Below are 25,316 nucleotides of genomic sequence, written 5' to 3' on the forward strand. Positions count from 1 at the left end.
TTATATCAAATGTTGCTTGCTTTTGCTGAAGCTCCAATTAGGGTCTGCGGCAAGCGATGGTGCCATGATAATGAAGGCTTTTGATCATATCAGCTGAAGCAGAAAGGATTGTTGATGATATAAGAAAGTTAAAAAAAGAAACATATTTGTGTAATTGGATTTGTAAGGATGGATTTATGGAGTTAAATGATGACTGGGCACACGGGTTTCCTTTCTTATTGTCCTTTTGGTTGAGAGCAATGAATATATTTTGTATTCAGCACAAAGCTAATGTTGTTAATTATTCACTCATGACCTTTGTAAAGAAACTTTTCCTGATGCTGTTTCACACAGTATGCCCGATTACTTCTTCATAAGGGAAAGGCAAAAGCAAAATAACATAACTCTGAAGCTGAGGGCCCCTTGGCTGAGCCTGGTGAATGTAATTCAGCCCATTTCTATAATGTATGTTGTTCTGGGAAACAACTTTGTTTTCATTTGTCATCATGCAGAAAGCTATGATGACATGTAGAAACATGCATTCACACAGAACTGCTAACATTCATTGGATTTGCCATTTCCAAAGTGGCTTTTGTAATTACTTTAGAATGGATTGGAAGTTCTGCAGTGAAAATTATAACATTTCAAAATGCTAACAGCTAAATCCTCTGAAAAACACAGACAGAAGACAAGGTAATGGAAAATCGAATCCACCTTGTGCTTGTCATTTCATTTGTCTGTCATCTTGTTAATTATTAGAGACCCCATAGAGCACAATAGACACAAAGGCAGCACCATATGTAAGGCAATGTGGGAGACTGGGTGAAGATGCTGGGCCAGACTCCTCACCACAGGCCACCAGACGCACACAGTGGTCTAGGAGAGATTACAGGAAGTATGCTAGCAACAATACACATTCATTTACTGCCTTGCGGCGAAGATGAAGGCGCAACATATCAGCACATAAGCCAAAATAAAGCTATCTAACAACAAAGCAAACGGCAAAATGTGGTTGTTCCAAACATGGATACCTTTTCAGTATTCTGCTCCTTTCAATAGGTTGTCCTTCCGCAATGCGGTCAGGGTCTGTGCGTGGCAGTTGCCTCTACATTGAAACAACAGTCATGGCCTCCATTTCTAGATTTATTCTTTATCTGCCGACTGTCACAGTTCATTTCCAGTGGTGTATATATGGTATGCGCATCTTTATCGGGCTCACAAAATCGGGCTTTTGTAAATTCTGGGAGTGATCATTAAAATATGTATTATTAGTAACTGCCAATCAAGAACATGCTCAGTAGAAAGATCATAATCAATCTTTGTCAGGGACAGTGGTGGTCTAATAACATATGCACAAGCACAATTCATTTCCATCAGTGTGAAAAGACCCAAATACACGATATGTGCCTGCCTGTCAAAATGTGTCAACTTTCAACTTAAAGAATAACCATCAAGGGTATTGTTCAGACAATTGTTTTTGGCTGCTATCCTTTTCTGAAACAGATTAAGGATATCATTACAGAAAAATACTCAATCCATGTATTACAGATTTACTGTCAGCAGGTCCACTTAAGGACTCTGAGAGAACCTCACAACACCGTCACTGGTGCTTTTCCATCACTTTAACTTGGAACTGTATATTTTTCGTTCACATACAGAAATAAAACACCACATAAAGTAAATATTACTGGACTATTTCCCTCGTGAAAGGTATACTTGAGGAATGGAAGCGGCTGTGAGGTTAAAGTAATGAGATACAGGTTACGGTTCACTAAACATTTGTAGAAGATGACAGTATCTGTAGGGTTTTCGCTTCCACACTTTGATCTCTGCTGCTGTCAACTAGCTTCCAGTGATTCGAGTTTAGAAGAGGGGATATTAAGCATGTACCCGGCACACACTTAACCATACAGTTTACAGCACTGCATGCTGTTAAAAACAGCAGGAGCTAATGTAGTGCAAAGTGAAAATGCTTTGATATTCAGCACACAATGAATGGCAGTAAGTGTGCGCCACTCCACATATGGATCAAGAACAATTTCTGGTAATTATTGTATATGTGTGTATTTATTATATTGTGCCATATTAAGCCAAGATGAATGGTGTCCTTGTTGTGTGGAGCAGGACATGTAACATGTACCAGACCTAGTTTATGACCCCTGCCTTTTGAAATATAATTAGAGCCCAGAGAAGCATATTCCACGCAGTAATGTCAAAGTGATAAAAAAAAAAAGCCAAGAGATCTGGAGATTTAATCTTAGACACGTCAATCGATGAAGCTTTTCTCAGAGCAATAAAAGCTTTAATAAGACGGGTTAAATAAAGAAGAAATCCCCTGATGTCTAAAAGATGATCGGAGTAAACTGTGTTCCTCTCTACTAGGCTTATGGGAGGTCTACAACAAAGACAAAAGAGGAGCCATGTCTGACATGCGCTTGACAGATGTGATTTTCTCTTTTTAATTGATTTTCTCCTCAATTTTGGGAGATAGAGAAACATGATTTGTGATGTGGAGCAACGTGGGAGTGCCATCTCCCTGCCGCGACACCTCAGCAGGCTCCCTACCTGGCTCATGGCAAATCAGTGAAGACTTCAGTTTGAATCAATAACAAAATAATAGACAGACTTCTCAACATCCTACCAGCCTTAACTTCTGAAACAACGCTTGACAGTTCTAAAAAAGACGTGGAATTTCATTTTTTTCTTTTTTTTTACTGAGCTTAAGAGTCAAAAGAGAAAAGAGTAACTTTGCACAATAGTTTGTGGGTGAAGACAGCACCCATCTCAAACAAAAGGTTACTACCACAGAACTGAAAAATGAATACGTGGATGTGGAACAAAGGCTATCAAGTTGTGTTTTTGTTTACGAGAATGGGGACAGTTTTGACAGATACTGCTCGGTAAAATGGGAGTGCATGCACCTTCTAAAATATTAGATTCCTCGTCTCAATATTTTGTTAATTTTACAACAACAAAACGTACACATCTGTTTCACACAAAAATGTTAAGCATTTACAATAACAATGCAGGTTATGTTATAAATGTTTCATGAATATAAGCAACATTTAACCTCAACGTTAGAGGAAAACAAACAACAACAGCAACAAATGCCAAATCTTATCCAACAGGTGAATATGTTCAACAATGGCCATCAGTCAGGTCTTACATCTACAATCTACACCCGGCCAAACAGCACAAACACCTCAAACCTCACTGTGAGTAAAGCTACAGTGACGTGTTGACAGGCAACAAACTGAGTGTGGCAGATTCTAAAATCGCATTAAACCAAATGAGAAATGTAGTCTGAGAAAGAAAGACACAAACGCAGTGAGAGGGAGGTAAAAAAAAAAAAAAAAAAGGTTGAGCGAGAGATAGAGGGGGGAGGGATTATTTTGAGGGTTGGGGCTGGAAAACCTGACAGATTATCTGTGACATTAAATGTGTCTTTTAGAAGGAAGTATGGAGGATTCATTTATTTTTATTTTTGTAAATGTGCACACCTGAGCACCCACTTAGATTGTGAAGGTGTGAAGCAGGATTAAGAGAGAAATTAACCAAGCAAATAGGGCGGTTTACATAAAGAAAGAAGAGCCAAACACAGAGATGGAATTCGGTGAAGAAAAAGACACAGACAGAAAAAAAAAACAGAGACAGAAAGACATAAATAAAGTATTTTTGAAAGCGTATTCTACTCTAACCTGAATCTATTGTGAGCCCTCAGGACTTAGAGATGAATCGTATATATTAACTGCAAGGGGAATATGCTTCAAAATGTGAATACATATACGCTCATTTAATGATATCAACACTGATAAAACTGTTTCGCTTAAGACATGAAGACGAGCCACATGCAAGTTGTAAAGGTGGAAAGAAGGGGAGGGTCTGCACTGCACCGCATTTAAATCATCTCCCATTTGGGATCATTCTTCTTCGACAATGTCTCACACAGTCATCCTTATGCAGTGTCGGTATATGATGAGACTGTCAATCAAATACGAAGAGAGCTAGCATGCAAAACAGTAATAGAAATTAATTTGTGTGTGGAGTGTGCTGTCAGTGAGCGTCTCTGCGAGTCATGTGCCATCTGTCACAGAAACAAAGATGCTGAATTGGAGAGTGAAAACAGAAAACAAATTTTACTCGGTTAAGAAAACACAGCACCCAGTGTGCCTGAGGAGAAGCTGCATGGACTCCAACTAATCACAATTGTACTGCTGTGCTGTCGTGTGCATGAACTTCTGTCTGTAAGTATGCATGTGTGTGTGTGTGTGTGTGTGTGTGTGTATGTGAGCGCTTTCATCAATATTCAACCTGAGGACCGAGTGCCTGGCCTGGACCCTGTAGCTACAGATCAGCAGCGTGGTGATGATCGGTGAAAAGTACATGTAGCACCTGAGGTCCTGGCCATCAATTTCTAAGGCACATTTGATGTTGTACCAAGCTGTGCTAAGCCGCGCCTCTCTTTCCCCTGCCTTTACTTTGTTTATTCATTACTTCTCCTCCTTCTCTGTCTTATTCTTCCAGACCTAATCAGCATAATGTATTTCGCATTTCATTGTTAAATTAGCATTTGATGCCGAAGACAGTTATGTGCTGTGTGCCAAAATAAACCACAATTAAGCCCAAGGGGGATCCCGTTTCTCCTGCTTAAGCTCTAATCCAACAGGCGCTCTGCACAGCAATACTTATCACCTTGCCCCACATGTGCACTTTTACACCATGCAAATGATGCCCGACAATGTGCCAGGCTGCTACAATCACCTGTTGTTACAGCGGAGAACAAAGGCTGGCACGGGCACTGCCAGACCCCGCAGCCAATGAGCTACCGCGTGAACTGACGGGGCTCATGCATATGGATGAGCTTCGTGGTGATCCGTGTGATCGACAAGAGGGATAACCAATAATAACAAGCATGGCTAGTACGAAAGACTCCTGTGAGACCTGGCGGGAAGGTTGTTGCCATGGTGAGGTGAAGAGAAGTAGTGCAAAGCCGAAAAACTGTTAATGCTGATGTTTACTGTGAGACAACCGAGTCAGTGCGTATTACAGTTTCATGCGAGACACTATGTCATTTGATACAATTTCAAAATAAACTGAAATTATATATCGTGACACTTTCTACAAAAGCAAATATATACAGTATATGTAATTGATATGACTGCACATTGGATATTAAATCAACAAGTGGACACAGAGCAAGATCGGGGCCTCATGGATGCTGTAAAATCACATGCAGACACGTAGGTGAGTTCTCACCACTACACTTATATTGAAATAAGAAACTCAAAGGTCACAAAGATGAAAAATACGTTGTAACAGGTGTTGGTCTAACCCAGCAATATATTCTTACATATGGTATAATATGACAATACAAATACGCATCGTGCTGTGATATATACTATATTATTTTTCCAGCGTTTTTCCAGCGCTTCCAGCAACAGTTTGACTTGATCAGGATTTGCAGACATAGGTTTAACATGTGCAACGTTCTACTGCTCATCTTCAGTCATAAACTGAATACAAATGTTTCCCACTGTTTACCAGAAGCCCGAGTATGTCAAGCAATGAGTGCTCACTGTGATTTGCACACATATACTCATTAAGTCATGCTGAGTTTACATACAAGAGATGCTGGACACTTTCTCTACACTTCTTTGATAGAAGAGGGTACTGCTAATTACAAATGAATAGCGGCGGTGCAGTATTAGTCATTAGCCTTTCCTTTTGAAAAGGAGATGGGGTAATATAAAATACACTGGCAGACATTAAACATTAAGAAGCCACTTTGATATTCCACAAAACAAGCCCCCAGGGACATATCATCCACTGACTAGAGTTAGCTTACCACACACACACCAGAAACGGGGCGTGCTTAAACATTTAGTGATGACTCCCTCATTTCAAGCATCTAGATCACATAACACGTTCTGGGCAAGGGCTGCTCTGCAGCAGTCTACAACACTGCTCTTACTGTTTGCTCAAAATAAATCCTCAGTCTGTGTTGTGTCTACGGTTTGTTAATTCTCTAGATTCTTATATTTCTCTTTCTTTAGCTACATGGAACTGGTCCAGGTCACGTTTGTCCTGTGGGCCTGGATTTGTGCATAATCCCAATCCCAGATTTGCAATGTGCACCTTTTCATAATAGCTGGTCAACAAACAAAGACATTATGGACATAATTCAAATTACATGACTGTTTGTTTTGTTCTTATTTGAACGTATAAAACACAGATTGCTTATTATACATTTAAAACATATGACATTATATCCATGAACCACATTTAAAGTACTACAGTGCAAACTTTAGTTAAGATAAATGACTCAAGAGTTACAATACAAGATATATGAATCGTTTAAATATTAATGAACCCACACCCACGTACATGGCAGCCTTTCTATCTCACAATTTATTTGGGGTTCAAGTCAAGCCCTTGTTTTAAATAGATAAAGCAAGTTAAGTGCACTGGAAACCTTGTTCCAAAAAAGCTCAGAAAATCCTGGCAAGCCTGAAGGCATGTGCTGGATGTGGGTCATTTTAAATCAAGTTACGTACCTGTGCAGCAGAAGTCTGAATTTGAATTACTTTACTTCTGGTATTTTGATGTAACTTTTGAACTTCAGTGGGCGACTTAAGTTGCCAACGATATATACTTTGTAAACGTGCATTAGCTCTGATCCACTGAGGTCAATGTAGTGATGAACCAAAATGGATATGTATAGTGCACAAGGATAAATGTCCTGCTTTTGCATGATGGAGGTAGAAAAGCTGATTAGACCTTAAAAAAGAGCTTATGTTTGCCTGGGGGGCAATACAAGAGGGTCGGAAATTTACTGTAGGACATTTTTAAATGTGTAAACTGTAATTTCTTTGTAACATCTCCCAAGATGAGCCAATTAAGCAACGAGGGAATGCAAGGTGGTCCAGGAGAATAATTGCACACGAACAACAACATAAGAAAGACAAAAAGAGAGAGCTCGGAGAGCTTAGAGAGTACATTTGTTAAGCATTAATCTAAATTCCTGGAGACCAATACCACTTAATCCCTTCTACTGTAAGTAAGAAATCTTCCTAAGAACGCCTTTGGACACAGTTCCACTCAGAGACTGCAAAACCATGTGTAATACAACAATAACAACATTGTCAGCCACTTGAATTTATTTAAAAAAAAATCCCAGAGACCATTGCCACAACAGAACAAAATGAAATAAAATCTACGGCCTATGGTTAAACAATCTTAAGTAATAACACTACATTAACAAAATAATACAATTAATAGACAACCCTACAATTACGTACGCTCCCAGCTCATCACATTATAGTTACCTTTCCAGTAAACCATTATGCACAACCCGCCGCATGTGTACCAGTTGAATACACGATACAAAATTCAAGTCTACAAGTGCTTATTCATAATCTGGCCATTGTTTGGCCTCCTTGTGTTCCACTGGCAGGAATGCAGCATGAGACCAAAGACAATTAGTATGCCAGTTAAGCCTTCTGGGGCAACTAGGCTTTTGTCACTTTTGGAGAAATTAAAACGCCAAAGGAGAGCGAACTCAAGTCATTGACAGCAGGTTCAAAGGAATGGCCACATCATGATTTAAAACAATGTGAGTGAGGCATGTACACTTAGCCAGGATGCTTCTAAAAAAGATCTAGGGGCGACAGACGTTAGTGCAAGACCAAATGCGAACACAATGCAACCAGGTACCTGAAGCCGAAGAGCCCGTGTCTGACTCTCTCCCACACGAACAAGGGCCACAGAACCTTCCTTTGTAGCTTCTGCTGCCAGCCAACAATAGCAATGAATAGCTTTGTCAGGCTGTCAGCCCTTTAAAAGCAGACCTTTGCCAAGCTTGCTGAGGCCCAATCTGTTTTCATGGAGCTGACGTTCATTATTGTCTCTCATTGTCCTCCTCATCTCATTGTTCTACAGGGTATGGCAGTGGGGTGGCTCTGACGTCTTTTTGAATTTGATGAAGCTGACCTAATATACAAAGGTGCCCTTTGTCCATCAGCACTAGGAATATTGGAGGCAAATGAGATGGAGAGAGAAAGAATGAGAGAGAAATTGCATGGACCTGACATGCATGTATTGGTTAAATGATAAATGAGGAAATTCAGCCGGGACTGGAAGACAGAGGGCATGACAGACAGCATCCATCCATATGCACTCGCTGTATGCATGTTTGTACGCTAGTCGCATGGGGACCAAAATAAGTGTGGATTCATGCAAGGATTCATGTGGACTCTGGATGAATGGTGAGGCCCAGGACTGTCTGCCTGCATTCAGGGATGTGTACATCATCTCTGAGGCGTTGATGGGCCCTAATGCAGAATAAGGAGAGCCAATCAACTCCTATATATCCACTATGCCAGGGTGACACATTGTAGGGGTACTTTCAAGGCCAGCACACTGCCACATTCTGCTGACAAATCATTACATTAGACATGTCGACGGAGAAGGAAGATAATAAGATTGAGTTACAGAGTTTTAGATGCATTATAAACACCTCTTGCTTCCTTCCATTTAAACTATTCCCTACATGTATCAATTACCCGCTTGCTTGTCATTCCTCTTTGCAAAATAACGCAAAAGGAGATATTTGAACTTGGCTGAATTCTATGTCCCTATGTGGTCAGTTAAAACAGAGCCATTGTTTATCAGAGGGATTAATTAGAGTACATGAATACAGGAGAGCTTTGTGGAGCTGTCAGGTACAATACAGGAGAGCTTTGTGGAGCTGTCAGGTACAATACAGTATCACTTTTTCAAGGATGGAGTGCTCATTAATACCCAACACTGTGTATCAACTACACATACAGATACAAACGCTCAGTCCATAAGAGAAAAGGATATCAACCCAACAACCTGTTTTACCACCTTTGTTATAAAATATGAGTAAGGATACTTGACTACTGATAGCGGTGCATGTGTCAACAAAGGTTGCCGTAGTAGGTGAATCAGTAACTACTCAGCATTGTGACATTTGGCATCAAATGGGCCACTTTTGTTTGGCAAAGCCTATTTCACATGCTCCAATTATTCAACACAAAAGCAACAGGTAGCAACAAGCTATCAAAACTGTGAAAAGTAGCATACAACTACAAGAGCACACTTGAGTAGTTAAGCAATGGCTGATCAAAGGCAACGTAGGTTTCATCTTGCATATTTGCATACTTGCATACCCTATATTGCAACAAGTTTAGGCCCTTCTTTCTTTCACCATTTCAACTCCAGTGTTTACTTACTTATATTTCAGGCCTACTCCTTCGAACATTAGCAAGATTGTAAATGCATTTCCTTTTAGTATTGCCCAAGCCGTTCAGACGCATCTTCCTACTCATTATGTGTGTGCAGTTGTCCATGTGGATAAATGGTGATTGGCGTGTGGCTGAGAGTGGGTGGTGTAAAGCGATTAATCAGCATAATGAGTGTAGATGAGCACAGTGCAGATGGAGCCCACACTCAGGACTGTGTCACCCAGCAGGAAGTCGCTTTGCTCCCCTTCGGTGCCTCTGTATTGTCCTAACTCTATTTCTTAGGCATGTGTCTCTGACTCCCTTGTTTAATTTGTGGGCTCATTTTTGCATGATTTTAGCTTATAATCATTTAGTTAAATCTGTGACCGTTTCATATGAATACAAATCTAAACTTGTTCTTGCAAAATGGTATCTCACAATATTGTGTAGTATTGAGATTAAAAATGTTTCTACTGTTGTGAAAACAGCATATTGTGCTGTTAAGCAAACACAAACACAAAAACTGAGTTTTCAGCTTTTCTTCATGTGAAGCAAAATCCACGCTGGCAACTGTGTGGCAGCCAAATTCAGTAATATGCACTAGTGGACATATTGACAATTTGCCGTGGCCTACCGCTCCCAGCATCACATTAATACATGAGTACATATGCTATAGTGGAAGAATACAGTCTAAAGTGTTCACATTAGTTCAACACTGTTCAGACACATATTAAATATAATTCAAGTAAAGTTAAACCCCTTGAAACAAACAATTATCAAGTATCTTGTTTTAATGTAAATACAAGTAATGTAGTGCTTATCAATTATATATGCTTTGCCTCCATGCATCCAATTCAAATTATAAGTACTTTAACACATAATTAAAACCAACACATATTTGTACAGTTAAATCAATTTGTTATCACTTAGTTATGAGCAAAACCAAAAGGTGAAAGATGCTTACCTATATATATATATATATATATATATATATATATATATATATATATATATATATAGTATCTCTTTATGTCTTAATCCCAAGTGATCAACTCACATTGAATATGCTAACATTGTAAAATATTACTATGGTCAACTTAACGATATTAGCTAACTCTAAACATAAAGGAGGAGACATGGTATACTGTAAAGTAAGATACATAATACTACTACTACTACCACTACCACTACTAATAATAACAATAATAGAGTGTTGTCATCATTGTCCAGTCCAATCTTTAATCTGTCCTCGGCATCATTATCTAGCCGTCAGCGACACACGTGCCAGATGTGTGCTCCTTCTGCACCAATAAGTTAACTCAGTTGGTCCTCCCGCCTCCCCCTGGACTCTGTGACATTCACTTGGTTCCCAGATGCTTTCGCTGACTCACACTTCTTCTTATGAGCTTTGTTGAGCCCTCCTTTTTTTTAACCAGCCTCATTGTCCTGCTTCATTTATTAAAAAGGAAAATTTAAGAAGTAATTGGGACAATTGCAACCCTAATATATAGGTGGTTGCATGTGGAAAGAATACAAAAATAAAAACCCCAACCACCTGTCATATCCCCAACATCATTGATTCAAATGTTTTTTTTTGTTAAACAATAAACAAAATGAAATTGAAGGGTACAGCGGATGCCTGTATCAAAGTAACTGCATCACGACCGTTATCTGACAATGGATGGAGTAGCTTGTTTCGATTGTTTCTATTTTCCTTGTGTTTACTTTACGCTCGCTGAGTTTTGGTAGTATTGAAACCAGCTTAGTGTCGGCAGCTCGGTCAAAGTCAGTGTATTGTTAGCCGTCTGATGGTGGATTGATTGGCTCTTTTCCATGTAAGCACCCAGACTCCACATGTGCAATGAGGCCCTGGTGGGGATGTGTTGGGGACACAGCCGTCTTGCTGGCAGATATACACTTTTTGTATTTTGCTACGGAAAGGCTGAAGGTGGGAAAAGGTCAACACCTTGACTTCCTTTCTCCCTCCAAAGCAGAGGGGGGGGGGTCTGCCATCTCGTAACATACACTCTGTACTTTCTGCGAGATTTCTGGCCAATTAAAGGTTATCAGAATAATAGTCCTGCATGGTAGCTCTCTAGATAGGCCAAATCTAAATATATGTAGCCTCAGCACCTTTTACGTTTCTGGCATCCAATCAGGGTAGGAGGAGACTAGCTCCTGTGCAAGTGTTGGTTGAAAAGTCAGGTGGGAAAGGACATTTACTGTATATCAATTCAAAGGTAATGTGTGTATCTAATGTTTTTTTTTTAAGAAAGGAAAGACTTCAATGATGCCCAGTTGGTTTTAAAAAAAAAAAAAACATTATTGCACACAAAGAGTCTATCACTGCCATTATTGTATTCAAATGAAATCTTCTATTTGCAGCTCACTCTTGAAATGTACACCTCCTACTTCTGAAATAAAACAAACAAAAGACAGCAGCACTGCTTTAGTGCTTAACACGAGGACAATGCAGCACATATCATTGCAGCTGAGGCTCATGCTCTCAAGTGGTGCATCTCTACCTCAGATGCAGCCGTCCTGCTTTCAATTAATGCTTTCTGAGACAAGAAAAACAGAAATAAAATGGGAGCAAAAACAAGTAGCCTTTAGGAAGCTCATCAATTATAGTCTAAGACAAAGGCAAGAGGAAAGGAGGGTGGAGTTGGAGGGACTTTGCCAAGCCTTGTCCTTCATCATCCATTATAAGAGGATGAATGGGGGGGTCTCTATGGTCTGCATGAGAATGGGGGAAAAGACTTGTGCCAAATACGGACCATAGTTGGTGTAAAACGGGGTCGCCAAGCTAAGCGCCAGACACTGAAATAAACGTTTTCACATGAACGTGTATAGACAGTCTCTCTCACTCGCTGCCACTCAAAAGCGCACATGTTTTTCAGAGGGTAAAAATAAGTGTGTGTGTTTGTGTGTGTGTGTGTGTGGGCGAAAAAACTAACACACCACACTGAACATCAGTCTTACCTGGATGAGTGATTCGCTCAGTCTTTCCTCGTCCACCTGCAGCACAATGTCCCGGATCTCTTCATAAGGCAGGCGGAACGAGCCCAAGAAAATTGCTGTTGTGATGGAGAGAGAAGAGAGTCATTTCCTCCCCTTTTTTTTATTAGACCGCAGGGTTCAAAGAGACATTTCAGCACTCATTGCTCCTCAGACAAAATGACCACAGACCTAACTTGTCGCTCGGAAAAACAAATACACTTTCTGGCCCTCAACAGGATAGTTTGTGTCACCCTGACAAAATGAAAACATCAGGATTTACCAGTAACAGAGAAAGATGCCAAAATCATACAACATACACAGTCATAACAAGTGAACAATAATGACAACATTATTAATAGTTAACAACAGTAAGTTAGTTGTACTTGTGGTAGCAGCAATGGTGTCATCTGGCAGGGCTATATGCTTTTGTTGAATACAAAGAAACACACTGAATTTGCCTCAGGGGACAGCCTAGTGGGTGTTTCACTCTCCAGGTGGGGTGCCTGCAGTGGAAATTGGAGCTGATGGTGTATCCAGGTGGAAGTCACAGGTGGAGGTTTGGTAATGAGTTGGAGGAGACTCACTCAACAGCTGCTATTCTGCTGCTGCAGCGGGACCTGATGTCTGTATTTGACGCGCAGCAAACGGAGACGCAGAGCACCTTTCTTTTGTCACAGTATGATTCTGTATCACACAGGCTATTTACTGCATTTACCACGACTATTGCTTTTGATGTGAGGTATAATACACAGGTTTATTTACTTAACATGAACCTTTCTGGCTTCACTGTGTCGGGTTTCTGGTGAAGAGGAAGAAGATGTTTGTGATCTATATGTATGTATGCTTCCCCTCATTAGCATGATGTTTTCCTGATTGGGATCTATTTTTCATCAAATGGATCGTGTCATCCTTGTTTGCTGTCTAAATGCTATACATCTATTAGTGTCACCTCAATATGTCCTATATCCTCCCCATACGAAACCAACAGCTGGATACAATGTTCTCATGGGGAGGGTTGTCAAAAGTAATCCTGGGATATATTGTAAATTACAAAGTGAAGTAGATACAGATGGGGTAGAAGAGGCAGGTAGAGAGTTACGGGCTGAAAAATCCACTTCCGCTGCCATCTACAGTAGCAGTTGGATTTGAACTTGCTAGAAGCTCTGTCAGTGATAGGTGTGGTCACCCTGCACCCTTCTGGTCCTGGCTGCATGCTAACCTAACTGCGCTACGATGAGCAAAGGGGTGCAGGTAGAGGTGTGTTAATGTATGTTTTGGTACAAACTTTGGGAACAAACTGCACCTGTACATCCACCTGCCAAGATTGCATCTTAGATGTTGCTTAGGTGCAATATTAGTTGCTGGAGGTGCACAAGAAGGGCAGTTAACAGTCGCGGTGACTTTGGTTAGAGAGGCGTTATACTTTTTTTGCTACTCTGCACACAAACTGTGTGACGCAGTGGTTCTCCACAGTTGCAGCTCAGAGATGTGTGTCAAGTTAAGGTTTAGTGGGATACCTACAAGGAAATTGTTTAACACAACACGATCAACTAGAGCTCACATTAGTTGTAGAAGCTGCCTTGGGAAGTCAGCGTGTTTAAGATAAGTAAGAGAACAGTGTGAACTTTTACAAAGAATCTCTAATATATGCCGAGCCTCAGTGCACACAGATACTGTAGACCTGCCAAAGCTGGCATGAACCTGTTTTTAAAAAAATGAACACACACTAGCATGATTTCCTTTTTACTATATTTAATTTTTTACATTTACTATGGACTCAAGAAAGGAAGTTATTTCTCATTTTGCTATCATAAGGTACAAGGTATCCTTTTCTGAACTCACTGATTTAATTATTTTAAACATTTCAAGCCTACAGTACGTTAATGCAATCTTTTTTTTTTGTATTAAATATTGCAGAAAAACAATGTGTATAACCTCTAACATACAAACATGTCCAATCTGGCTTCTGCTTCTGTTTTAGCAACGGAACTTCTCAAAACTAGAAATGATTTACTGACTACGGATTATTTTAATGTAATTTTCTCAATTGTGATTGTTCTTTTTCTTTTATGTCTTTATTTCAAATTTAGAAAACAGAATGATAATAGAGAATTACACGAGGCATATCCACCCTCATATTACAAATTCACCTGGCAAACAAACAAGGTAAAGTAAATTAAAATAACATTACAGACATTACATAGGTTAGTACCCAAAGGATTTACTATTACAGCTAAGGTGTGTCTATATCAAAAAAGTTCTTATTGGAACGTTTGTAGGTTTCCTTTAACTCCTCAAATGACACGAGAATTCCTGATTGTGATTGTTCTTGATTTAAAATCTGCATTCAATACAGTAGGCCATTATGATTTAACTGTATAATTAAAATATGGGCTTAACTGGGCTCTAGTTGCTGTGCCCAGCTCTATGCTCTTTTAAAGTATGCATCAAATCATTTAACCGGAATCCTGTTCTTTCTTTCAGGTTTTAAGTACTTGGATTTTCACCTACTTAAAGAGTCCAAATATTTTCATTCAGTCTACTTGGTGTTAATGTACCGTTCACTCAAAACTAGATGGATGATCCACTAATATAAAGAAAACTGTCCACATGTTTGGTCTAATGTTTGACTTCAACCTTTGCAAAGTGGCTATAGGTTAATGCAACCATCCCTAAAGTAAGATAATAGTCAAAATGAATTTCTTTTGTTCACTGAAATAAGTATTCTCTGCAGCTGTCTCATCTCATTTCGACAGCTACAATTATCTACATGGCTTAGCCACAAGTCAACTCAACTGAGGCTCTTTGTAAAAGCTGAAAGTGGTAATCATTATCCCAGAATACATGAAGTGGCACTGGCATCACAATCATTAATTGTGTCCCGCTACCCATCCCAGTCACTGAACCTTCAATATAAACACACATCTAAATTGCAAAGTAAGCTTAGAGGGTTCTCCGGACAGTGCATATGATCATGGATGCTTCAGTACATTGCTACAACCCGGGGGAGCTGTGTCGTTGTGTAAGACCACGTGCCTTCCACCAATTGCCATTCTGGAGGTGAGATTTTCTACACTTATCTTTGCTTCCTGCCAAATTCGAAGCCAATCTGCTAGGGCTGTAATCAAAGATGGCAGTGACACATACCAACATTGTCACAGCCCTACACAAGTGCAACGACATGCGCACACTGGCACACACACACACACACACACACACACGGAAATACACATGCAGATGCTATGGCATCCTTATGTTCATGCCACATGCCTCTTCCTGACATCAGACCCCAATACTTTGCCTGATGAGCTCATTCATCTGACTTCTCTTCATGGAAAAGGCAAGGATTTGAAGCCATTGCATAATATTACCAGCACACAGGAAGGGAATGGGTTTGGAGGCACATATAATAGTGCATGTTTCTGAGATGTATGTTCATCCCTCATCTTATTTTGATATTCTAGTTTGCTTCCAGTCTCCATCAACAGTTTACATGAAATTATCCACCCAAAAAACACTCATCCCATCCTACAGTATGCCATTCATAGTCTTGGGTCACGTGACTGGTGCGAAGAACAAAAAGGCAAAGCAATGGTACAACATGGCCACTAACACTGAGGAACTCCATGGAGCTACCGCTCAAGCCTGTCACATTGTTATCATCTGCATCATTCGCAAGTGTTTAGCTCACCTCTGAAAAGAGGAAAAAAAGAAAATATAAAAACAAACTGCAAGCCTGAGGCACGAGTGACCCATATACAGCATCTGCTGCTGTATTTCAATCATTATAAACAGCTAGGTCCCTGCCAGAGCTGTACTTGATGATTACATATGTCATTTGGAGAATCCATCCCTTATACTGCTGCCAAGATGAATGCGTACTAAAGTACAGACAGTTACCAGTACTTTTGATCTGGATGGGCCGATAATGCTGTTGAGGAAGACAAGAAATGATTCATCGTCAAAGGGAAGTTGTGTGCTAATTAGCTACCAACCTTTTTGTTGCAAACATCTTGTGAGCAGGGAAACAGCGTGCCGAGCATGCATATTCTCACATCCAACACAGTAAATCAAAGCTGTATTTTAACCAAACCAGAGTTGGTGATTGTTGGAACAGTGGAAAGACTAACCAAGACAGTATTAATGTGTAAATGTTTCTGCCGAGTGAATGAAATATAACTGATTTCAATGATCAGTGAGGTAGAATTACTGTTTCTGTCAATGGAGACTTGTAGCTATGAGGAGAGTGTATTATTTGTATGTTTTGCACATTAGAAAAATATAATTATTGTCCAAATTATGTATTGGCTTACATTTTCAATTTCTGGAATGTTAATTTTGTGCTGTGAACATTTTTCTCATTTTCCAGTTAACTATACTCCTACAGATTAAACGATGCACCATTGATAGTCCGGGTAGCTGGAGAAGGAGGAATTAGTGCGATTTGATTAGCATGGCAGGTTTAGCAGAAGTGTTCTTGCTCGGGACAGTAGCACGTCTAATTGCACAAATCCAACAATCTCCTCTCTGGGTTTTTCACTCTGAGCTGGGAATCGGTAGAAACACAGCCCAGGCTTGTCTCCTCTTTGGTCAAATTGAACAAAAACTATCTGTCAGTGTGGTAAAAGCTGAGCCGTCGTTGGCGGGCAGTGGAAGGCAGCTTTGTTTTGCCCTCCAGGGGGGCGTTCCCATAAAACCGTGATGTCACCTGAAAACGATGAATTGCATAGCTCTCTCTACTCGTCCTTTAGAGAAGAAAGCAAAGAGGGTGGGATAAGGGTTGCAAAGGAGGGTGACCTGTAATCTTAGCATATAACATGCATATTTCATAAGGTGTTAGTATTCAACATTGTATCTGAGAGGTAAAGGATACCAAGGCTGCAGATGAAATCCCAAAGAGTTGGGGAAACAATGAGAAATGCTCTACCCACCAATCAAAAGAAGGCTGCCAGCAGCCAGTCGATTTTTGTTATGTAATGAATTCATACACACATTTCATGGATTTGGGATCAAGGAGGTTCTCATGGAAGAGAGAATGTGCATGGGTTGAGCTGGTAGTGAGAGTCTAAGGCAGAATGTTTTTGCAGATCATTTGCATCGAACCTGAAATGATCCTCAAACGAAAAACTGTTCCATCCACCACAACAAAAGTGAGGTAAAAACTGTGCACCATTATCAACTACACATTTAGTCCACTTACGCTCCTGGGGATTCAAAACACCTACATGTAGCTTTAGTGCTCAGTCCTAGTAGGAATGTGCTTTACACATGATTACAGACAGGTAACTTGGACACAATCTATATGTACTTGTGGTGACCGCTAAACAACTGCCAAGAAAACATTTCCCCGATGGGCTTAGTGGAACACGATCACTATTGAGGGCATTCTACTGTTTGTTTCCCACAAACAGCTTTGTTGAGCTGTTCATGGGGGAATGATAAGGCCCGGGGTGTCATGGAAAATAACACTGGCATGTCTGACATAAAAGGTCATGGTTAAAAGAATAAAGTACTTCATGAACTAATGGTGTTAAACCTGTGGTTAGTGGCTTTAAATATTCTATGAAAAAACATAACTATATACTTACAAAGATTCTGTGCGGTTTTGGAATCCAGGATACGAAGCTCTTTCGCCTTTTTCTTGAATTGTTGCATTCTGTCATCAGTCTCATCTTTGACATCTTTTTTCACTGCAGAAAGAAAAACAAAACATTGACATAGATGAGAATCTCAATACATTAAGGCATATTACAGCCTAAGCTGATGGGCAGAGATTGGTTCGATGGCAACAGAACCAATTAAAAACCATAGTTTCCAGACGTCAGCTGTTTGGTTCCACAACACTCTTCTCTCAATAAAAGGTACAAAAAATAAACAAAAAAGTAACTTTTTGAGCTAAAACTGCTGAAAGATTTGATAGGCTACTTAACCGAGCCACTTCATGATGCATCCTGCATCCAACACTGAATATGATGTATCACAGTGTAAAAAATACAGCCGTCCTATGTCTTAAACAAGATGTTACATCGAACAGATAAACCACAATTGTTCTCACATAACACATTGCTAACATAAACTGAATGGCAACAATAATATTATATTCTTTGTGTCCAGCTTTGCATTCGTAAGGCCACTGCATATATGGTATAACATTGGCTTGTTTGAAGGCAGATGTGATTGATGACAGCCCCCCCCCTCCACAGTATGATGGAGCTACATAACAGTCCTGCGGATGACTTCCCCCTCTTCATTTGTTTGCATGTGCCAGCATTTCTGTCATTGTGACAGTGGGTAGATGGTTGATAAGCACAGTCTCTCCCCTCAGGCCCTGTTTGTCAACTCACTCGAGCCGAGGAGATAATTGTTTTACCCCCCACAATCCCAGAAAATGGCATTACGTCTCCGTTACATGACTGAACACAATAACAAATTGGTTCAAGAATGAAGAGACCGTTGTTGTCATAATGAAGACCTTATTGAGGCCACACTCTGGGGAAACACTACAGGTCAGAGTGTATTACTCTTCAATTACACTTCAATAACATCAAGCCCTAAAAAACATAGATGCACATTGTACAGGACAAAAGGTCAACATTTCTAACTGGAATCACAGTACTGAAGATGAGTGAATAGCAGAGGAGGCAGCACTATGAGAAACAAGACGCCTCAGACCCGTCCCTCTCCTCCCGGTGGCTTATGGGAGAGGCAGCACACTTTGTTGCTAATCATCACAACTGTTCTGTTCAAGCCCAAGGTGGGAGTCTCCCAGGAAATCTAGAACAAACAATCTGCTCCCTCAGCACTGGCTTGCATATTTAAAGAAACAATCAAAGAGGCAACATCTCCTGGGCAGCCGGAAGAAGCAATGCTGAAGGCACCTGCCTAACTCCAATGCTTTCTGTCAAAACATGACATCAGGGATGCAGTTGTTTACTGTATTAAGTAGGGGTAAAAATGGTTCAAGTATGTACCAATGCTGTGGTTTGATTTTCTGTCAACATCTGAGGATGTTCCTTAGAGGCTGACAAGACTCTGCACTCTAAATTGTAGTCTACACCGACCGCGATACACAAAATGCTGTATCACCTTCAAACTCAGTGGAGCTCAGGGATGCACATCAGCCAATGGCTTAGCAGGAGCAACATGGCGAGGGCTTTGCTCGCCAAAAAACTGGACACGACCCTTGGATTAGTGCCTGTAATGTGTAAAATCTCACACACTTTTATTTACAACACTTTCATTGGACAGTATTTTGCATCAATCTTTACCAGGACTTTATTACCACTTACGAGCATTAGCGACTCCTCAAATAAATAACTGAAGATCAATACATCTAAGCGCGTAGAATTTGTCACGAGTGATCTAGTATAGGTGGACGGATGCCATTTTGGCCTGACAAAGATCAAGTCAAGCTCCAATTAAAGTGGCTTTTTCTTTCTCCATATAATTGCACAGCTTTAGATTTGGATGGTAAATGGACTTGCATTTATATGGTTTGAACTGGTTATCCTACCTCTGAGCCACAAATGCTCCCTTTATTTGGTAACTCAGTGGAGTTAAATGGTGATGAAAGTTTTTTTTAATGCCGTTAACACAGGTCCTCAATTGCTGACTGTTATAGAGCCAATGTGTTTACCTGCTTTCACAAAATAAAATATGAAAAACCCGATGCCCAGGGTTAGTATTTGTTGATGCCTTTAATTTAAGACTGGCAGATATGAATTTTCATGTTTCAGTGTCAGCAATTCTCTCTCAAAAGGGAGAGAGGGAGACAATAAATATTGATAACTTCATAAATAAATCCAATGACAACAACATTACAGCCACAATATCCTGACTCACATAAACTGAGTCAGTAGCCACTGAGGCCCACGGAATCATGCTGGATTTCTTAAATGGCAAGTGCCTTGGACAAAGAAACTGGTGAGCCAGCAAGAATAAAACAAGAGGAAACAATGATCTCCCTCAGAGAATGGCCCGCAGACAGAGGGCAAATTAAACTTAGAAGGGGGATTTGGCTGCTTGCGGTACTAAATTGTTCTCTTAAACCATTCTCTTTTCTCTGATGCCACTTGAATCTCTCACCCAGGTACCTTACACTCTCAGCAGGGTGCTCTCAGCCCATTCGTCAGTGCCTCAGCTGTCTTTGCCCTTACCCCCAGGGCCGCATGCTATCTCAAATTAAACAGAAAAACAGTGCCTTTAATAATCTGAAACAGGCACATTCCTTTCTGATGCCACCCTATACAGCTCAGAGCTCTACCGCTGTGCAATGAGTAGTGGAATCAGTTGGCTGGTGTCCGCTCCAGTATTTGCTGGCCGACTCAATTATGCCACGTTTCCTCTGAGCACTGCATGTGGACTGATGGGCCCTGGAGGGCTTGCACACATTGGAGTTGCCACACTAGTCTGAGTCCCAGGTGTGTGGAGAGGATGACTATAAGTGGCGTATTTCAACCAGATGGTTGGCCACAATAATAAAGCAAGTTTTATTAATGTCTCCAAAACAAAAAAGTTACTAAAAATCACAAGCTCCACTTGGACTCATAATTAGGTTGAGCTTCAATTTGACAAAAGTTTGTGTTTTTGTGAAAAATAGATGCACGATCTATCAGCAGCCGTTCGAAACCCGACGGTTTGCAGCTGATTGTGTATGACTGGTGACATTTACACACGTGTGCCGCATGATAGTTTCATGTCGGCACACAGCGGCACAGACAGTAACGTCACAGTCACAGCCACATAAACATGTCATTGGTGTGGTGGTTCCTCAGCGTGAGTAAAGACGACATGCATCCAGTAATCTGTAACAGATGAAAGTCCAAAATAAAACATGGAGGAGGAAAAACATTTCAAACAACTAGCTGAATCGGATATTTTGTCGTAATTTATTCCCATGCGTGCTGCTAATTCAATTCTTGAATGCGAATCGCAATTCAATTCCAAGGTCATGGTTGTAACTGAGCCAACAGCTTACATTAACGGAGGTTACATTTACTTGATTATGATGCATTCAAGCTCTGCTTAGTAAAACAAAGTATTAAGTGAAGGTAGATTCTAACGCTATTATGATGAACTCAAATGTAAACTTGTAAAATGTATATAAGGGTTGGCATTTGTTTAAAGGATTATGAAATACAGATCGGAGAGGGAATTATGACCTGTTTATTCCCTAACACTAGCTCTAAGAAGCTTTTAATATATAATTAAAACTAATAATGCTAAGACTTTTTTTATTAAATAAAATAAGGTACTTAAATGAGAATGCAATCATTTATTTCTTAATCATATGAATTGTGTGTTTCATGGAAATAACCACTACAAGTAAAAGGATAACATTTCGAATATTTGGCGGTTTACACTGACTTCAGCACGGTTCAACGTTTGTTCTGGGACAGTGTTGCAAAAAGTTAGTGTGCAGACTTGCTGTCAATTATAGTTCCATGAGCGAAAATTGGAAAGAGCAAAATTCGGATAAATGACCTTATCAGCTCATCATTGTGTCATGTAAACTTGTAGTAATTCGCTCACGGCCTTCCTGACAAATTGCCCTCAAGAGAATAGGACTCACTTGAGGTTGCAGTGACCCTGACCTTTGACAACCTAAAAACATAGACTTCCGGCCACAGCTGTCGTTGACGCGGAGGGATAATAATGGGAATTGGCCAAGAACATTGTAATCTAGATAAAATGCAACTTTGGGAATGTACGTCAATCTAATAGTTTCTTTTGTTTCTGCCAAGGAAGCTTAACCTGTCCAACAGTGTAGGGCCATAACAGCTGATCAAAGTCCTTGCCAACATTTAAACGTGCTTTAGAAATTGCCCAGAGGCTAAACTGTAATACTCTGACAACAAAACCATTCGTTGTGCACGGATGTATATTTATTCATTAAATCCCTCAAACAATCACTCAATACAGAGCCATTTGTGATGGGCACCGTGTGGGAGGGTCTTTTGGCAGCTCACTGGTTTCCCTGAAGCCATTTCATACGATTGTGACATAAAGTCACTTCACATAGAGATGTATTATTTATATATTAATCTGTCAGTTTAAAAATACATAACATAATCTAAATTTCAAGCCAATACCAAGAGAACCATTTATTAATTGATGTTAATTGATGAATACATGATGGGTGTAATAAGGTGAAGGGTCCGGATGGGAACGGGAACAATCTGAAAATGTGTAGAAATAATAAGATTTGAACTGACTGTTTTATGCAGAGCTCAACTGCAGCATTGCTGATTCTTGGACCAGATAGTCCTCAAAGGAAAATATTAGGGTCAAATGCTTCTGATTTGATACCACCCATACAAGTTTGAGAAAAGAAATGTAACAATGAATTATACATAGTTAGTTTTTGCACATTGATTTGTTGTAATATAGTAACACACAAGGGTAAAGAGCCTTGAGAAGAATCTCAAGGAGGAAGTGTTTCAAAATCATGTTTTAACAAAACACATGAAAGATTCATTGGAGCCAACATAACCACATGAAGAGAAGTCCCCGATGAGCGAAACTGTTACACATTCCAATAACCGAGGAGGAGTTTAAGCTTGCCTCGTGCCAAAAGGAGTCACCAAATTGATATAGGTTACACTGGAAAAACACATGAAAGTTTGAGCAAAAACATGTTTGGCTTATTAACAACGACTTGGCATCCATTGTAAGCCTTCTCTGTGGGCCTTGGACTGAGGTATACCCTTGGGAGGCTCTATGATAACAAGAGTTCTCCAACACTTGGACATCCAGTCTGTTTGCTGGCCCAGAATCACTATTCTGGTTGCCTTCCATGAGATATCTCCCTCAAGACGTCCATAAAACCCACGGCATTACGAAGTTAAACACTGCCACATGTTCACTTCCGGACACAGACCATCCGGCTGAGCCTCGCCACCAGACACCATGAAATGAGCAGGCCTTGAAGAGAAATAAAAGAAACTGCAGATGACAGGTCTTCAACAAACATATTTAAAGGCAAAGGAACACCGAGTGGAATAGACAATGTGGAGTCTGGTCCTCTACGAGGCAATTTATTCCCTCAAATGTGCAATCTGCCTGCAAACATGTGCCCCGTCCTCCATCTCAGGGACTCACACTGAGGATTGAGCTACTGGAGAGCAGCCAGACCGCCTAAAGGAGATGGATTCTGACGAAGAGTCATTGGCCTCCGTCATGTCTGATACACAGAAATACCAATTCCACACAAATATATATACACATGTGGTGTGTGTGTGTGTGTGTGTGTGTGTGTGTGTGTGTGTGAATATATGTATATACACACACACAAACACACGCACACACACACACACACACACACCAATTGACCTGTGAAAGTAATCGGAATCCTTTGAAGTTCCATATCTGTACCATTTTAAATCATAGACCCCCGGACAAAACAAAAACGAAACAGATGGGATGGGGGAACCATGAGTGAATAAATGAAAAGTATTAAGGTATTAAGGGGCATAGCATAGTGCACAAAGGCGTTCTTGAATTTCTACTTGCAAGATAAAATACCTTGCCCAGTTATAGCTGGAATATTGAGCGAGAACTTCAAAAATAGAGAGCACGCACGAGATGTGAACGTACCAATTGACCAGTGAAATCCAGCTGTGACCAATTTCTCCCACTGACTAAGGCTAAACAGAGGTCTCTTTCTCAACCCCAAAGCCAATTTGCTGTGTGGATACACACCTCTCTATCCACTCCTCCCGCTATCTTCGATCTCAAAAGCATGCTCCCACTTGCAAAAAGGCAATCCCTCTCCCACAACACTAGATATCCTTTATTTTACTCTCCGCTTGGCAAACCTGCATTGATTGTATACACCAAAACATAATTGAAAAGCATCAACAAATTCAGTATGACTGACACATAACTTATAGGCTGGGACAACAAGATTAGTGCCTGATAAAAACACTTGATATTGTACATATTCTACGTTTGTATTGAATAAATGAATGCCTGTGAAAGGAATAAGTATCGCTTTTTGTAAGCTTTTTTATTTTCTTTGTCAGTTTTTGACCTTGAATGTTGAGCCAGCTTTTTGTTTTGTTTTGTGAAAAATACTCCTCAGCTCAAAGTGAACCATTACAGTGGAGCTGCAGTTTGGGAGGGGGTTGAGCTCTCAACCCTGCATTCATCATCATCCCTTATGATAACAGGGAGTGGGGGGACGTGGCTGATAATGATGATGATGATGATGATGACGATGGAAAATGTGGATAGTCTGTGAAATGTAAGTTCATGAACCCTCATGTGTGGCAAAACACACTTTCAAAAAATACGTACGCACCCTTACAACCGCACATGTGAGTCTTTAAGCTGACTACTTTTCTTGAGTTTCTCTCTCCTTCCATCGAAGGCCATCTGGTTGTGGTTATCAGCGATCTCTAAAACAAAAGGTGTGGGTCTAGGGAGCAGAAGTCCCACTGAGTGACACTCTGACCTGCGGCCAGTAATGTTTTCAGTATGCAGGGAGAGGCTCAGCCCACGGTGGAAGGTACGCAGCTGGGCTTGGAGCAGGGCCCAGTGAGAAAAACGCCTCCTCCTCTAATTGAGACAACACAGATCTCCCTTAGTGACCCCCCCTCCCATCCCCGTTTCTATTCCAAGAGGAGAGGAGAAGGCTTCCTGCAAACGATTAATGTCTCCTATTGAAATGCAGTCTTATCATGATTTCCTGCTCATAGATGACTTGCGTAACTGTTAGTTTATGCCTGTGATCAGGAATATTTTCATGGGTCTGATTAAAAATCAATATAGATCCTGAGGAATGTAGTAGTGAGATTAAATGCATGTCGAATTCAAACTGGAAGTATCCACAGAATTGAGCAAAGCCCATATAGATTATACAGTGAGGATTTATATTCATGGGGGGGAGGAGCTATAATGCTGCAGTATCTCTAAGGTTACAAGTTTACTTTTAAACCAACACGGAGCAAATATGTTCAAAACAGACTGTGAAAATGAACTTAAAAGAGAAAACAACAATGCTGAACAAATAAAAAAATCCCTCAAATCAATAACTCTGAGCATTGTCAATGACCTGGGGCTTGATACGGCCTTTTAACAAGTATATATTTA

General features: G+C 40.3%; 1 protein-coding gene across 1 annotated transcript in view; it reads right to left on the reverse strand.

Annotated features, from left to right (window-relative positions):
• diaph2 (diaphanous-related formin 2) overlaps window positions 1–25,316 on the reverse strand; it is a 346,355-nt gene that overhangs the window by 135,821 nt on the left and 185,218 nt on the right. Inside the window, exons 21-22 of the mRNA XM_079167333.1 lie at window positions 17,813–17,914; window positions 12,207–12,301 (exon numbers count right to left, since the gene is read on the reverse strand). Of these exons, the coding sequence (XP_079023459.1) occupies window positions 12,207–12,301; window positions 17,813–17,914 (197 nt within the window). The remainder of the gene's footprint in view (window positions 1–12,206; window positions 12,302–17,812; window positions 17,915–25,316) is intronic.

This window comes from Pholis gunnellus, assembly GCF_910591455.1.
Source record: "Pholis gunnellus genome assembly, chromosome: 10".
NCBI lineage: Eukaryota > Metazoa > Chordata > Actinopteri > Perciformes > Pholidae > Pholis > Pholis gunnellus.